This window comes from Ascaphus truei, chromosome 3 (assembly GCF_040206685.1).
Source record: "Ascaphus truei isolate aAscTru1 chromosome 3, aAscTru1.hap1, whole genome shotgun sequence".
Taxonomy (NCBI): domain Eukaryota; kingdom Metazoa; phylum Chordata; class Amphibia; order Anura; family Ascaphidae; genus Ascaphus; species Ascaphus truei.
The window spans coordinates 243,798,821-243,813,985 of NC_134485.1; the positions used below are offsets into that span (position 1 = coordinate 243,798,821).

At 41.1% G+C, this 15,165-nt stretch overlaps 1 protein-coding gene across 1 annotated transcript in view; it reads right to left on the bottom strand.

The window, feature by feature from the left end:
* LOC142489537 (ATP-binding cassette sub-family C member 5-like) overlaps positions 1-15,165 on the bottom strand; it is a 201,817-nt gene that overhangs the window by 156,981 nt on the left and 29,671 nt on the right. The window contains 4 exon segments of the mRNA XM_075590487.1: positions 1,847-1,954; positions 9,106-9,254; positions 10,670-10,817; positions 11,285-11,458. Coding sequence (XP_075446602.1) covers positions 1,847-1,954; positions 9,106-9,254; positions 10,670-10,817; positions 11,285-11,458 — 579 coding nt within the window.

The window sequence follows — 15,165 nt, forward strand, 5'->3', positions numbered from 1 at the left end:
ATTTTTATATCATCATTTTTTTCCCTGTTTGCCTTTCTCTTCTCCCTTTATTTTTGGTAATATATTATTTTTCCTGGCTGTATACTGGGTCATTGATCATATACTTTTCCTCCATGCCACAATCCATCATATATCTCTCTATTAGGCATTCATGCCAGTAGGGATTTATAATATTTTGTATTACCTTTAAGGGTTATATTAAACTACTTTTGTGTTACAATTTATATTCATTTAGACACATTCTAGTTTTTTTGAGGTAAAATAGAATTCATTCACTAGATTAACAGTCCCCCTTTTATCCAATATATTTTTGATACATATATTTTGTTAGGCTGTCTTTAGTATATTCATGTTTTTAAGTTAGTGTGTCTTGCTGTTATTCCAATAAAATCTTGTTAATTTTTTTGACTCTGCAGTGCATCTGGTTCTTGCAATATAATCTTTATTAGTAGATTTTCTTTAGGTGTAATTTAGAGTGCTAACAAGGGGGTTGTCTTTGTCCTTTTCATTTGTGTGTTCTATATAGTTCTTATTATCCCCTAGCACCAACAAGCTCTATAACTTTTCTAACTGATTTAATTTGGGGTTTATATTTTATTTTACCCCTATAGTCAGTATTAATCTGGGGGCTTGATTTAACCTTTAATATTAGGTGTTGAGCAACTTCCTTTTTTGTGTGTTATATATATATATAAGTATATAACATAATCAACAACAGACAAAAAAAAACACATACCACATGTACGCATACCAATGTCCCGACGTTTTTCGTCACACGGGACGATATATATAACGTCCCGTGTGACGAAAAACGTCGGGACATTGGTATGCGTACATGTGGTATGTGTTTTTTTTTGTCTGTTGTTGATTATGTTATATACTTATAATGTGTGCACATGTATATGGTATGTATATCTGGTGTGTTTGTTTATTGTGCTTTGCATGTGTACAGAGCTCGCCTATACTATAGTGTGGAGGGTGACTGTGTAGCGTGCGTCTGTGTATGATGTGTGGGCTGCCTTGTTCCTGGGCCAGTTTGTTGGGCTTGCAGGCCGGGAGCCGAGGCATGCCTGTTTGCCTGGATATGTTGAGCTACAGTATCTGGGGAAACACTGAGGGGGCGGCAGCAGAGCAGGCTGCTCTCCTCTGCCTCGTCAGTGCACTAGGAACTGTTTAGGTCAGTGGAGGGGGGGTGGGTTTGCAAATATGGAGGTGGAGGCGGGTGTAAAAATGGATGGGGGTGCAAAAATGGAAGAGAGACAGGGTGGAAGAGAGAGCAGCAGTGGGAGAAGGGGAGGGAAGTGGTGAGAAAATTGTGTCGGGCAAGTCCAAATCGACATACAAAAGTTTACAAAACAAAAATGGGGGTAGCCGCACGGTTGAAGGTTTACCTAGGGTGCCAAATACCCTTGCATCGGCCCTGCTTATACTGTAGGCACTGAAGATATAAGTTAGAGACCAACATGAGAGTTCTTCATAGATGGAACTATACTGAACAGAACTTTCAAAACCTTTCGAAGATGAGGCCTAAGAGGTTTCAAAGCTCAGTGCACTATAATTCCATCTATAATGAACTCTCATTTTCGATATCCCAAACCACAATGATTCTAAACTTTTGCAGGACCAATACTGCAATGAAGAGGGCGTAGCATATTCACACTACCATAATCATAGGCTCTAACAAATTAATACAAACCAAGTGTATGACGTAATCATATAGCCCAATTTAAAATAGAGGATAATGATGATAGGAAAAAGAAATAAAAGAAAACATGAACATATTTTAGGAAGGGAACCTCTTCCCATAAAGGCTTACAATAAAAAGTAGAAATCAAATAATTCCCACCTGGAATCTGGAGATAGAGACGAAGGCTTCAGAAGCTGCTTTTACAGCAAGTGGTATCATTTTCAGAGCCCATGTCATAGAATTGAAAACTGTAACAACTGTGAAAGCCTGAGAGAAGGACATACACATATTCATTGTCAGAGCAATTACAAATGGCTGGTGCACTCGGTTAACGATAAGATAAAGTAGTTCTTAAGGAGTTCTTTACAAAAAGAGGCAGGTGAATATATGGTGATACGAGAAGTGTGGTGTGATTACGTTTGTCTGCTATTTTAAAAGAACACACTGCAATGATTGAAGGTAGTTGACATTTGGGTCCAGTTGGGTGCCTACTAATTATAAGATGGGACAACTAAGAAATTACAGTAGCCTTGAATTAAAAAATTTAATACAATAACCACTGCACAATGTGGGGCACAGCATGCAAAAACTGAAAAGGTGTCTAGAGTGATGCATTCGAAGCTGTAGGATTAGACAAGTACACTATAAGTGAGGAGAGAGAAAATATCTTAAATACTTCATCTATTTCACTAATTATCAATTGGCCATAGAATTTATGAAACTGAAAATATCCATCATGTTGGAAAACAACTGGTTTGACCAAGTGAAAACTAGAGTAACCTGCTGATGGAAATGTGGTAATCTGCTCATGTCCTGCAGCATGTTGCACACACTTTTCCACACCATTTATTGATAGTTAAACATGGCTAGTATTACGTTAATGTGATAGTTTAGTGCTCTCAACAAGGCATACCGTGAATGCACATTCTGGGAGTGGGTCTTAAATTATTTTAATAGAATAGACTTTCCTCATCCAGTAAATATATGTCTATAAAACAAACTGAACTTCTTCCCTATTATCCTTTAGCGGTTGTAACCACAAAGGTAATGAAGGGGGTTATCTTCTACTGCCACCGTTCTGCAAGGCCTAAACACCCACTCTGGGGCAACTGCAAGCTTCACCCACCCCCTGTACCAACAATAAAGTAGTGCCTGCTATTTAACCCTTTCATTGCCTTAGCGCTGAGCCGCTATGGTACTGAAACTGGCTACAATTTTATATTTATTGTACAGGATTGATACCGAAAGCCGCAGGGGCCCTTGGAGATGTGGGCGTCAGTGGGAATACCAGGGACCTGAGGATGCCCACGGGTCTCCAGGGGTCCCCGCCGGCCTCCGGTATCTCCTGTGCAGTAAAACAGCCTTTTTGCTGTCACAGGAGACCAGGACCAATACTAGGGATCAACTCACCGGACAGAAACACAAGAGTTTATAAAATTAATTTATTGGAAAGAGAAATATCCACAACTATACATATAAACAGACAACACATACCCAACCGAGGAAAACCTGGGGATACCCTGCAGAACTAGTTGCAGGGACCTCTTTGCAGAGATTCCCCCTGTCCTCCTTCCCTGCAGTGCCCACTGAAACAGGACTCCAGTCCTGGCACCAGCACTGGAGTTGACACTGCAGCTGGAATCTCCGCCGGTACATCAACCTTGAGCTGCAGCTAAAAGCCCAAGCTATTGCAACTCCTTCAGCTAGCTAGGGGTCGCCCTCCCCACCTTTTTATACATTAACCTAGGGGTGCGTAAACTTTTGTTGCTGCGCCCCCTGCCTGCTCTCCCCCAGTCCTCGCGTCCCCCCCTAACTTAGTGTGGCGTCAAATGACGCCGCGGGGTTATGTGATGTCACATCACATAACCTCGCAACATAATTTTATGCCGCGTTGCCATGGCGATGCGTCCCGAAGTCGGCTGAATCTCAGTAAGATGAGTTGCAGAGGCCCCATGCGGTCCCCCGGCATTTCATTTAAATGCCTTGGGGAAGTGCGCGGGGCCTCTGTAACTATCGCACCCTCAAAAAAAAAAAAAATCTTGCAACCCCAGTTTGTGCACCCCTACACTAACCCACAACACTGCAACATTCAGGGCCAGGTGCTGTCAACGTTCCCAGCCCCTGATTGGCAGGTAAAATGCAAAAACATTAGTCACATAAAAAATGCTAGAGGGGAAGGTCAAAGACAGCTTTTGCAACATTCTTTCTGAAACCACAATGGTCCCTGAGGTGTTGGAATCAGGCCAAGACATAATACATAGATATACATACATAACATAATACAGATGTATTATTGACAAGTAGGGGTAATGCAGGGCTTGATCTTTATTAAACGCAGTCACATTTACCCCTACCGGCACACCTCCTGCCTTAAGCGGAGAGCTCTGGGGTAGCGACCCCAATGGGTTCATCCCCACGATTGAAGGTTAGAGTTAAGCTGGTCCTGGATTATCCTGTCGGGAAAGTCCATCTGCATTGCTGTGCTCACTCCCCTTCTTGTGCTGTAAAGTAAAGTCATATTCCTGTAAAGCCATACTCCACCACAGCAGCTTGGCAATTATCCCCAGAGACCCGCTACAACCAGTTTAGGGGATTATGGTCTTTAATGACCGTAAAAGTGTGACCATACACATATGGTTGAAGTTTCCTGAGGGCCCCTACACTCTCAACCGTGGCATAAGCAGGCTCCCGATCTAATAGCTAGCGGTTCAGGTACACAATTGGGTGTTCAACCCCATCGGCTCCCACCTGACTCAACACTGCACCTATGCCAAAGTTAGAAGCATCAGTTTGAATCAGGAACCCCTTGTCATAAGCAGGAGCTGCCAGGATTGGAGCGCTTGCCAGGGCAGCCTTGAGAGCTGAGAAGGCACTCTCACACTCCGGTGATCAGGTTACCATGCAAGGGAGCCTCTTTTTATTCAGCATGGGCACTGTAGTGGGGTACAAACTTGCGGTAATACCCGGTGGTCACTGGAAAGGCGAGCACCTGTTTTTTGGTCTTGGGATCCGGCCACCTCACAATGGCTTCCACCTTGGCGGGCTCAGGTTCGAGATGTACCCCCACCGACCCTATGCCTGAGGTACAAACAACCTCTGCCATCCCTAATTAGCATGTGGACGGCCTTAGCATTAGCCCGGCCTCCTGGACGCGCACCGCAGCTACATGGGTAAGGTGATCAGCCCAGGAATGACTAAAAACCGCTAGGTCATCCAAGTATGCCCGTGTATATACCTGCATTCCCTCCAGCAGGCGATTGACCAAATTCTGGAAGGTAGCCGGTGTGTTCTTCATCCCAAATGGCATGACCAAAAATTTGTACAAGCCACTCGGGGTGATGAAGGCTGATTTCCCCCGCGCCTCTGGGGTCAATGGGATCTGCCAGTACCTCCGGCTCAGATCCATGGTGGTCAGATACCTTGCCCTGGCAAGCTCGTCTAACAACATGCATGGGATAGGCATTCGACACAGTCTGGACATTTAACTGCTGGTAGTCTATGCAGAACTGGGTGGCTCTGTCCTTTTTGGAGACAAGGACCACTGGCGTGGCCCAGGGATTCTGCGACGTGGAGATCAACCCCATCTCCAACATCTCTTCAATTTTCTTTTCCATGCTTCGTTTCACCTGCACAGACACTCGGTATGTGGATTTACGGAGGGGCCTCTGATCACTAGTGTTGACCAGATGATCAGTGAGGTGAGTCCATCCCGGCTTGTCCGTGAACAAACTCTCATAGCTTCCTAACAACTCTCGTGCCTGCAACCGTTGGGAAGCCATGAGCTGGGACCCTATGGTCACGGGAGACTAGGTACTTTTTACAACATTTTTATATTACGTGGATCATTCATTAGGCAAAACGAGATAGTAAAAACAAATTGCATTTATTTTGGTAAACCCACATACAACAAGAAGAAATACACAAGGAACAGTTTAAAAATACACTTACTGGGGGTCAACATGAAAAAAACTAGGCTTTCCTATGTGCAGGGTTACCGCTTGGATGAGCTTACCCTGACCGGGATATACACCCGGTTCTCCTGGTCCTCTTTTTGGCTTCAGTTCCCAGCCGCGACCTCTGCGTACTAAAATGAGAACTTGGTCCACCCGTCTGACTTAGTCCCTGCGAGGCAAACTTTTCAGGCTTCAAACGAAGCCGGTTGCTCTGATATTTCGAACAGAGCAACTTTGAAAAGCCCGCCTTAGCTTTATCGACTCACTCATTGGTTGCGCACACTAGCTCTCTTGGTTAGCACCTTACACACACTCCGCTGGGCTATCCCCAGAATGGAGGGGGGAAGGAGCAGCCAATCGGATCGTGGGAATTCCTCCTCGTCAGCCAATAGAAAGAGATTGGAAAGATGTCAGAGGGGTAGGCGTGCCCAGCAGGCTCAAAGCCAGGTGTGCGGGAAAAATGATTTTAGCCAAAGGGAGAGCTGACTCTAAGACTGCATCCTCCCTGGATGACTCATTGCCACTTGCGGGGCCGGCTCCACCAAGTCTGGAAACTACAAAAGGTGTCCCCACGGGGTGCCCATTGTAGTCCGGACATGGCTATTCGCCTTTCCTCGCCCCCCCAAACTTTTTCACAACTCTGGACATCCTCTCCCCTTTGAACTACGGACTCTAGGCATACTTGCTGGCACCTTAACGGGATTCCCGGGCAGACTGCATAGAGCCTTACAATGAATGTATATCCAGGAGAATCAGCGCATCTCAAAGTAAAAAAGAGGAAAGAAAAATATAATAGTGAAGCATGTTCACACATCTTAAAAGATTCACTGGTGAGGTATGTACGTACATGTAAGTGTCTGTACCCAGGCACTGAAAGGTTTCTTTTTACTCCTCCACTCCCAACACAGGTCCAGAAGAGTTCCATTGCCTTTTTCTTAAAAAGTCCAACTTTATATAAAAATCAGGTTAACACTCACATTGACAGTGGTATATTGTAAGAGAGACCAACTACGAGCACTTGTATTCTCTTCCGACGACCGCAATTCCCATTGCCTTTCCAGCCGGCGTACTGCGTCACTTTTGGTGTTTCGGTGCTCTCCAGATACTTGTCCCCCGGAAACCCTAAGTGTTTCAAAGGTGGTTCCTTCTTCCTCAGGGGTATGTGTGGTAAGTACATGTGTTCCCTCCTAATATATCCCTGTCTAACGCTACTCTGCAATTAACTTTAATTATATGCTTTACAGGTAGAGATACAAGACCAGGACACCGGAGGTAAATATAAACATACAGAAAAATACATTTCTAGTACCCATTATACACGTAAAAAACATTTTTTTCCCCATTATACATGACATTTGTATGCATAAAATAAATGGTTCCATGGATCCACTTTATAGAAATTGGTTGGCATTAAATACATTGTATAAACAATAGTTTGAAAGTAAACCATTATGAAATATCAGGTTTTTTTAGACATGACGATCACTTCTAGGTACTAAGATCGTACCTACTTCCAAAAAACATGTTTTGCAGTATGTTTAAGGACAAGTTATTTTATCGTCACACATTATGGGTACAGCAGAATCACAAATGTGGATGAACATCCACAGGTGATCTTATTTTCAATTATATATGTCTTTTTATAAGTTTTTGACAAATAAATGTCTACAATGCATATTCCAAAATGGGATATACAAAATCCAGAGATGAAACAAAGTGAAACTATTTCTACAGTATGTTAACAAACAACCTAAATCAATACTTATATTTAGTCCCCCTGTTGTAAGAGTTTTTAATTTATGGATCCACATAGTTTTTTTCTGCGAGGTCCCTTCCTCGTTTATCTAACTCTATTTTGTCTATTTCCATGAATGTTAGACCTTCTGGGTTACTACTGTAAGTGATATTTTTTTAATGACTTGATACATTGTGTGTCTCAAACCCCTTAATAATATTTAGACAATGTTCCTCAATATGCTGTTTAAGACAACTTTTCATGCGACCAACATATTGTTGGTCGCAGGGCCCATTAATAGATAAATTACTTCTTTACTGTCACAATTTATACATTTCTTTATTTTGAAACTTTCTCCTGTTTGTTTCGATAAGAATTATTTTCCTTTTTTTCCATATTTACAATATTTACATTTCCCACATTTAAAGAAAACGTCAGGCAGTTTTTTATTTAGCCAATTACCCTCTACTATCTCCATCCTTGGAATACTAGGTGCTATTCTCTTTTTGATGTTAACTGCTTTTGTATACTGTATGTCCTTCTTGGTCTTTCTATTATACAGTCTTTTAGTAGGAGATTTTGTTGAAGAATATGGTGATGATTTCTCAACATTTTCTCAATTTTCTTATATTCTGTATTGAATTGCGTAATAAACGTTACCACATTATCTTTATATTGTTTTATTTTTATTATTTATTAATTTGTCTCTATTTTAATTGAATGCTTGTGTTTTTGCTTCTACTGTAATATTAATGTATCATTATAATTCCTTTCCTGAAATTTTTGTATTAATACTTTTCATTGTTCCAAAAATGTATTACTGTCTGTGCAATTGCATCTGTTACGTTTAAATTCCCCCTTGGGGATATTATTCAGCCACCTTGTGTGAAGGTTGCTTGAGGAGAGAATATAGCTGTTGCAATCGTCTGGTTTGTAGAATGTTTTTGTTTTGACAGTTCCTTCCTCTATATAAATACAGAGGTCCAGAAATTCAACTTTTTCAGAACTGAAATGACTTGTAAATTTTAAATTCTTATCATTTAAATAATTATTTGTTAGAAATGTTACCAAATGTTCCTTACTTCCTCTTCAAATAAAAATAATATCATCAATAAATCTTTTCCAGAGCACCAGGTTTGTGCCAAGCACGCCACCTGTCCATATAGTATCCTCCTCCCATTTTCCCATGAACAGGTTGGTGCCCATCGCTTGTCATTAAAAATAAAATAGTTATGATTACATATATAGTTAATGCTGTCCAGAATAAATTTATTCTGATCTTTATGTAAAGATTGATCCGAATCCCAAAAATATTTAACTGCTTCCTGTCCTTCAATGTTTTTTTAGAAAATTTATCATGTGTACTGTCTTTAATGTGTGGTTTTAGTTTCGGTACATAACTCTGCAAAAGAAAATCTACATATTGTGATAGATTGGAACTTATCGCATTAAATCCAGAAATTATTGGACGTCCTGGCGGGTTTATTGGATCCTTACCATTGTAACAATAAGCAGAACATGGACAATTTTATATTTTTCCAGCATTCACAATTACATTTGAGTGTGGGGTGCAAGTTTCCATAGTGAGGTCAACCCCTGCAGTAATATGAAAGGAAATGTAAGTGATAGACAGTGGACGCTGAATGTCACCAAATCAATCTTACACTTTTAAAACGTAGTTATCCTTGGCGCAATATCCACAAAATGAGAACATCCTGTTAACCACATACCTCTGGGGCACTTAGATTGTAGCCAAGGGCCATGTGCAGTGTGAAGGTGCAGACGCTGGCAATCACAACCACTATAGGAGAAAGTCCAGCTGTAATGCTCTGCACATAGCCAGCCTTTTCCAAATATGCCTTCTCATCACTTCGAATCGCTAAAGGAGCAAAAAAATTGATCACAATGTTGTAATCACTAGTGTCACTGGCCATAAAACACGTCATTTGAAAGTTGTTTTAAGAACAATCAGCCATTCTAAAAGACATACTTATAGAAAGAGGCTATAGATTTTAAAACTGTTAGTGAAGCTCAACAAAATGCTACACTTTGAAATTGGAATGATCTTTTAGATCTTAGTGATTTTTTTCTTCCTTTTAGGATAATTTAGAACTGAGTATAACACTAAAACTCATGGGATTGAAAAATAAGTTCTGACTGGACAATGGAACATTTGGCTGATCGAGCCCCCTGTGCTGAAGCTGGGATATGCTTAAAACTTGACATGTTGGGGGGTGGGAAAAGGGTTTTGAGCACTTGAGTTGAGCACCACTGCTGTAGACATTGACCTGGTATCCTTTTTAACCTTATTTAGCAATCAAAATTAACAACACCTTTCTTGCTAGTTTTTCTGATTGCTCGTTTAGATGTGTGTATGTGTAATTTTTCATTTAGCCTTTTTGAAGATTCTTTTTGGCAGGGCTGTAAACATTCACTCGTGTGGCACAACTGGAAACATGAGCTGTTGAAACCTTTTAACTTTTGAGAGTGCTACCAAGAAAGTTGAAACTATTTTGCATTAAATGTTGTTACACTATATTTCTAAATTTGTTTTTCTCTTTTTCCCTATGGTGATGATACTGGAGAGATTTATTGGAGGCATGTTTTTACCTTCGACATATGAGTGCATAAGAGATCTTTTTCCATTTTGTTTTCCTGGTATGCTACACTATAGCTATATTTTTCTACTTTCATTTGCAATGTTTTTATAAATAAGAAACCCTAACACATGCAGTAAGGGGCAAAATTACTATTATCCAGATATGGATAATAGTGCATTTGCCCATTTTAAATATATTAAGCAGCATAAATAAAGTAAATAAATATTGCACTCACCCCTGCCAGGCTGCCACGGTGAAGGCCGTCCTCATCCTCATCACCGTCCATGCCCTCCGGTGCTGCAAACAATACAGAAGAATAAAAAAAGACAATCTAATGTACCCTAACCCCTTAATCACTTTAGCGGTTAGTAACTGCTATAGAAATTAAGGGTTAATTTCACATGTTTTGCTGCATTCACAACCTGAATGGCAAATCAAGCATAACCAAAGGAAAATGAAATAAATATCTTGAAAGAAGGTCTATAACAAATGGTTTCTTATTTATAAAAACATTGCAAATGTGTTTGCTATGACAGGGAAGAGGTTAAAGGCTGTTTTATTTATATTATGCATATTACTTGAATATTCATTGTTCCCTTTTGTACTAACAAGCCGATTCATTCAATAGGTCAAGATTATGGTTGCAGAATTCCATGTTGTACTCCTGTATGTAGCACACACCACATAAACCCACCTTGAATCTTCTGTATGAAGTTGTTCTCCCATGCATACATCTTAATAAATCTGATGCAATTTAGGATTTCATACATAATCCTCAATCTACTGTCTGTGATCACTATGCATTTTCTCCTGATATATGCAGTCAGTTTTGATGCCAGCATCTGGGAGCAAATGAAAATGTAATTTGATTCTGATTTGATTTTGATGTTTCTTTTACACAACATTTTAATGAAGAGGCTAGAATCAAATAGTTATATAAAAAATTCTGTCTGATGTGGCATTTAGCATTTGAGCTATTGCTTTTCCTACCAATAGCAAGGTTAGAACATCTACTAACTGATAACACAGGCCTCATACAGGATAAACATGGTATTGATTGTGTTACCCTCATATCTTCCTCTGTATTCCTTTTTCTCCACTATTACCTGGAGTAATTATTATTACTATAACATTATTAATAAATATATGTTTAAATACAAAGGCATATTTTTTTATAAAGACCAAGGGGGGGGGGGGGGGTAATTGTTCTGTGCAATTTGATCTGTTGTTACCAGCTAGAAACAGTAATTTGGGTCCCCCGTTCATTGCTAAAATAAGAACCCATCGCAGCTAACACAGGCAATCTTACCATGGAGGGGTAAAAGATGATGAATACAGCAGAACCCAACAGTGCGGTGGGTCCTAGAAACAAGGCTGTGTATATCAATCCCAAGACAGCAACGAAAGGCCCTGCAGCGAACATGCAGCCTATTGCGGCCACTTCAAACAGTCGCTGACCATCATTCGAGCACATGTTCACAAGCTGGAAGAGAAAATGCATTTCTACTGTATATTAAATGTATTTGCCCTCTGCTATAGAGGCATTCGAATTATTACAGCATCAATTCCTGCAATAATATTTTTTGGAACAAAAGTGCAAAACAATGCAGTTTAAAATGCATCTCTTTTCATCTCTAAATTCTCCTAAAAAATAGTATGTACAGTAGAAAGCTTTTAATCACAGGTTGCAAAGTCAGTGCAGGTATTGTTTCAACTCATTGTTTACTGAACTTTATGGTAGGTTAAAATGCCAGGCAGCATTGAAATGAACAATGGTAATGTGTAGAGGTTAAAGAATAGTAAACATATTCTGTTCATTTTTAATAACATATCACCCCCTGGAAAAACATCAGCTTCAAAAAATGTTGATGCTTGAGAAATGTCAGTAAAACAAAGAACAAAGGGAGCAAAGGTTAAAGAGCAATATCAATCAGAGTTCTATACACATACAATACACATACCTGTCCTACAAGGAGGTCAGGTACAATGGAGGGAGGAGGGGAAATAATATATATATAATTATCAAACGATACTTACACGGCCAAGTGTAAGTACAGGTACAGCGAGGGGTATCTGTGATGATCGGTCTATCCTTCCCCAATCCAAACAGCGGGGGAACCATCAGGCAGGCCCATCAACGTGTGTAACCGAGTGCTGTGTGTCTCAAATACAGCGGGAGCTTTGAAAAGACTGACAGAGTGAAGGTCTTCATTGCCAGCCAGCAATCACGGTTCCCCCGCTGTTTGGATTGGGGAAGGACAGACCGATCATCACAGATACCCCTCGCTGTACCTGTACTTACACTTGGCCGTGTAAGTATCGTTTGATATATATATATATTATTTCCCCGCCTCCCTCCATTGTACCTGACCTCCTTGTAGATCAGGTATGTGTATTCTATGTGTATAGAATTTTGATTGTTATTGCTCTTTAACCCTTGCTCCCCTTGTTCTGTTTTACTGTTCTTGTCTAGGGTTTGGATAATCCTTATTGGGGTTGCAGCAGAAGGGTTTGTTATCCACCCAAGTCTCCCCTCATTATTGTCTAGGGGCACCTCTTCCTGCATTGGGATTTTACACACTTTATTACTTTTTGTGGGATGTGTTTTTGTAGGTTAGCGCCCAGGTTCTTTTGCTTTTAGCTTGAGAAATGTCATATGGTTTGCAAACTGCTCAAAGATCCAAAGGACAAGGCAAAAAAACGAAAGTATCATTTTCCCAAAACCAGATATTTGTAATTATACTATTGTAGTGTCCTGTCACTTTATTAGTATAGTAGTTGAAGGCAGCATCTTAAAATAATAAAAAGGCCCACAAGCACAATTTTACACTGAGCACAAATCCTGCTAAAGAACAATGGCCCGGATACATCAAACCAAAAAATGTAGTATTACCACCCAAAAAGTGCTTCATTTTTATAGTGCAATACATCCATCCATGTTGCACTGCAAAAATAACGCACTTTGTATCAGATCTGATTTTAAAAAAAAGGGGGCAGAATACGGCATTTTTGGATATTAACCGCCATACATCATGTTACCATATTTATCAAAATGGGATTCTCGCCAGAAATACCACCAACATTTTATCACCTACAGGCTGACGTTAGCCCTACAGTATCTTTCCTATGTTTATAATGGCCAATATGTACAAAGGTAAGATAAGCTAAACCAACTTGAAATAGATAATAATATTTACTATTATGTATTTAAAGTAATATTTTAACTGTAACAAGTAAATGGGTTTCCATGACTAGCTGACCACAAAGAGCTACAAAGGGGTTAATATAAGCATTAAACTAGACTACCTACCCGCCTGAGCCAACTTAGTGGCTAGTGCAGTATTGCCATGTAATGCTATACTAACCTCTTAGGTAATTAAGGGGTTAAAAGCCCCCCCCCCCCTTCCCCAAGGAGGCCTACACTCCCTCTTTGAATTAAATACACCCATCACCCACCACCCTAACCACCCAAATAAACATCCCCTCCACCCTCTAGACTAATGATCAACAACCCTATTAGCCAAATGTGGCTAACAGTGCTTTTGGCCATGAAAATAAAATTAGACACATATACCGTAAAACACAACATTAAAAATGATTATAAATTACATTTGAACATAAACCTCTCAATGTGGGCCTAGCTAGCCACAATGACAATCAATGGTAAACTATACACAAACATAAATGTAGCCGAGTCACCCTACCCTGCTTCCGGTGCGGGGGAACTGCTCAGTTGTCTGGCTGGAGCTCCGCGCAATCGGGAGGTTGGGGCGGCTATGTTGATTAGGTTTGCATGCATAGTGCGGCGAGGTGGCGCATACACAGTGTCAGGACTGTGGTGGCCATCTTGGGATGTCTCCGCAGACGCAGGACTACAAGTCCCATGCAGGGCCGCCAACAGAAATCGTGGGGCCCAGGACAAACATTTTAAGCAGGGCCCCCGCCCCCCGTGTCGGCAGTATTGCCCACCAAGCCCCCCCATTTCACACCTCACGAGCCCTCTCTCTCCCCCCCCCCATCCTATGTATTTCTCTCCCTTCCATCTCACCCCATCTCACTCTCCTGCCTCGCATGTATTTCTCTCCCCTGCTTCTCACTCTTACTCCCTCTTTTCCTCACCCACCCCCTCTCTCCTCTCCCTCCGTCAATTACCCCACGCTCACTCATTCCGCCCCCTTCCACACACACAATTCCCCCCACAAGATATATACCCAAAAACTTCCAACCCCCAAATATATACAACCTCCCCCCCCAAATGCATACAAAACCTCCACCTACCCAATACATACATATACCCACACACATACACACACACACACAGTAAGGCCATGCTTATAGTGCCGGCGACGTCGACCAAAAACAAAAGTATTGCCGCCGCGTGCGCTTATCGCGACGGCGACAAAGCCGTTGCGAAAACTTGAAGCCGGCAAAATTAGATTTTTCAAGGGCCGTCGCACCACAGCCAAAGATAGATAGAGATATGTATATCTTACTGGGACGAAGCAGGTGGCGAAATGTGCACGTCGGGGCTTGTTTGTCTCTTCTGGATCCGGTGGTGCCCCCAGCTGACATCACTTCTTCCTGCTGTATCACGTGTTCCCGCCCGACGCTCCCACTACACAGGGAGCATGCACATTGTGGCGGTTGCGGCCGTGACTTACCATCACTGAACCCACGAGTATTTTCCTCGGCTGTGGACACTTTTTACTGCTGGACTTATGCTAAGTATCTCTTGCACCTTGTTTTGACTCTGTTGTATATCATCTGTCAATCAGTCAACCTCTGTGTGTGCCAAATTATACTTATTCCATTCACTGCATATTTTTGCTGTTATGCACACACTGACTCACTATAGGGGTTGTTATTTCAGTAGTTACTGACCGGCCGGTTTGAGTTGTTAGAGGCAAACATTGGTTTGCTTCTACACTCTTATTACTTTTTGGTGCAGTTATTTTCATCTGCTAAGCATTTAGTACCAGCTTTTCATTATATGTTTCCACATTATAGTTCAGTAATATGTTCTCCTCTTAGACCAATTTAAATTTAGTAACAGCCTATTTCAGCTTGTTATGTTTGTCTTTAAGGAGTTTTATACGTGTGTGTATGTTTATATATTGTGACAAACGCCCCTCTTTTGTAGTGCTGACGTCTGTCTGGGTTCTTCCCGACACAGTCTTCTAGGGTTATTTA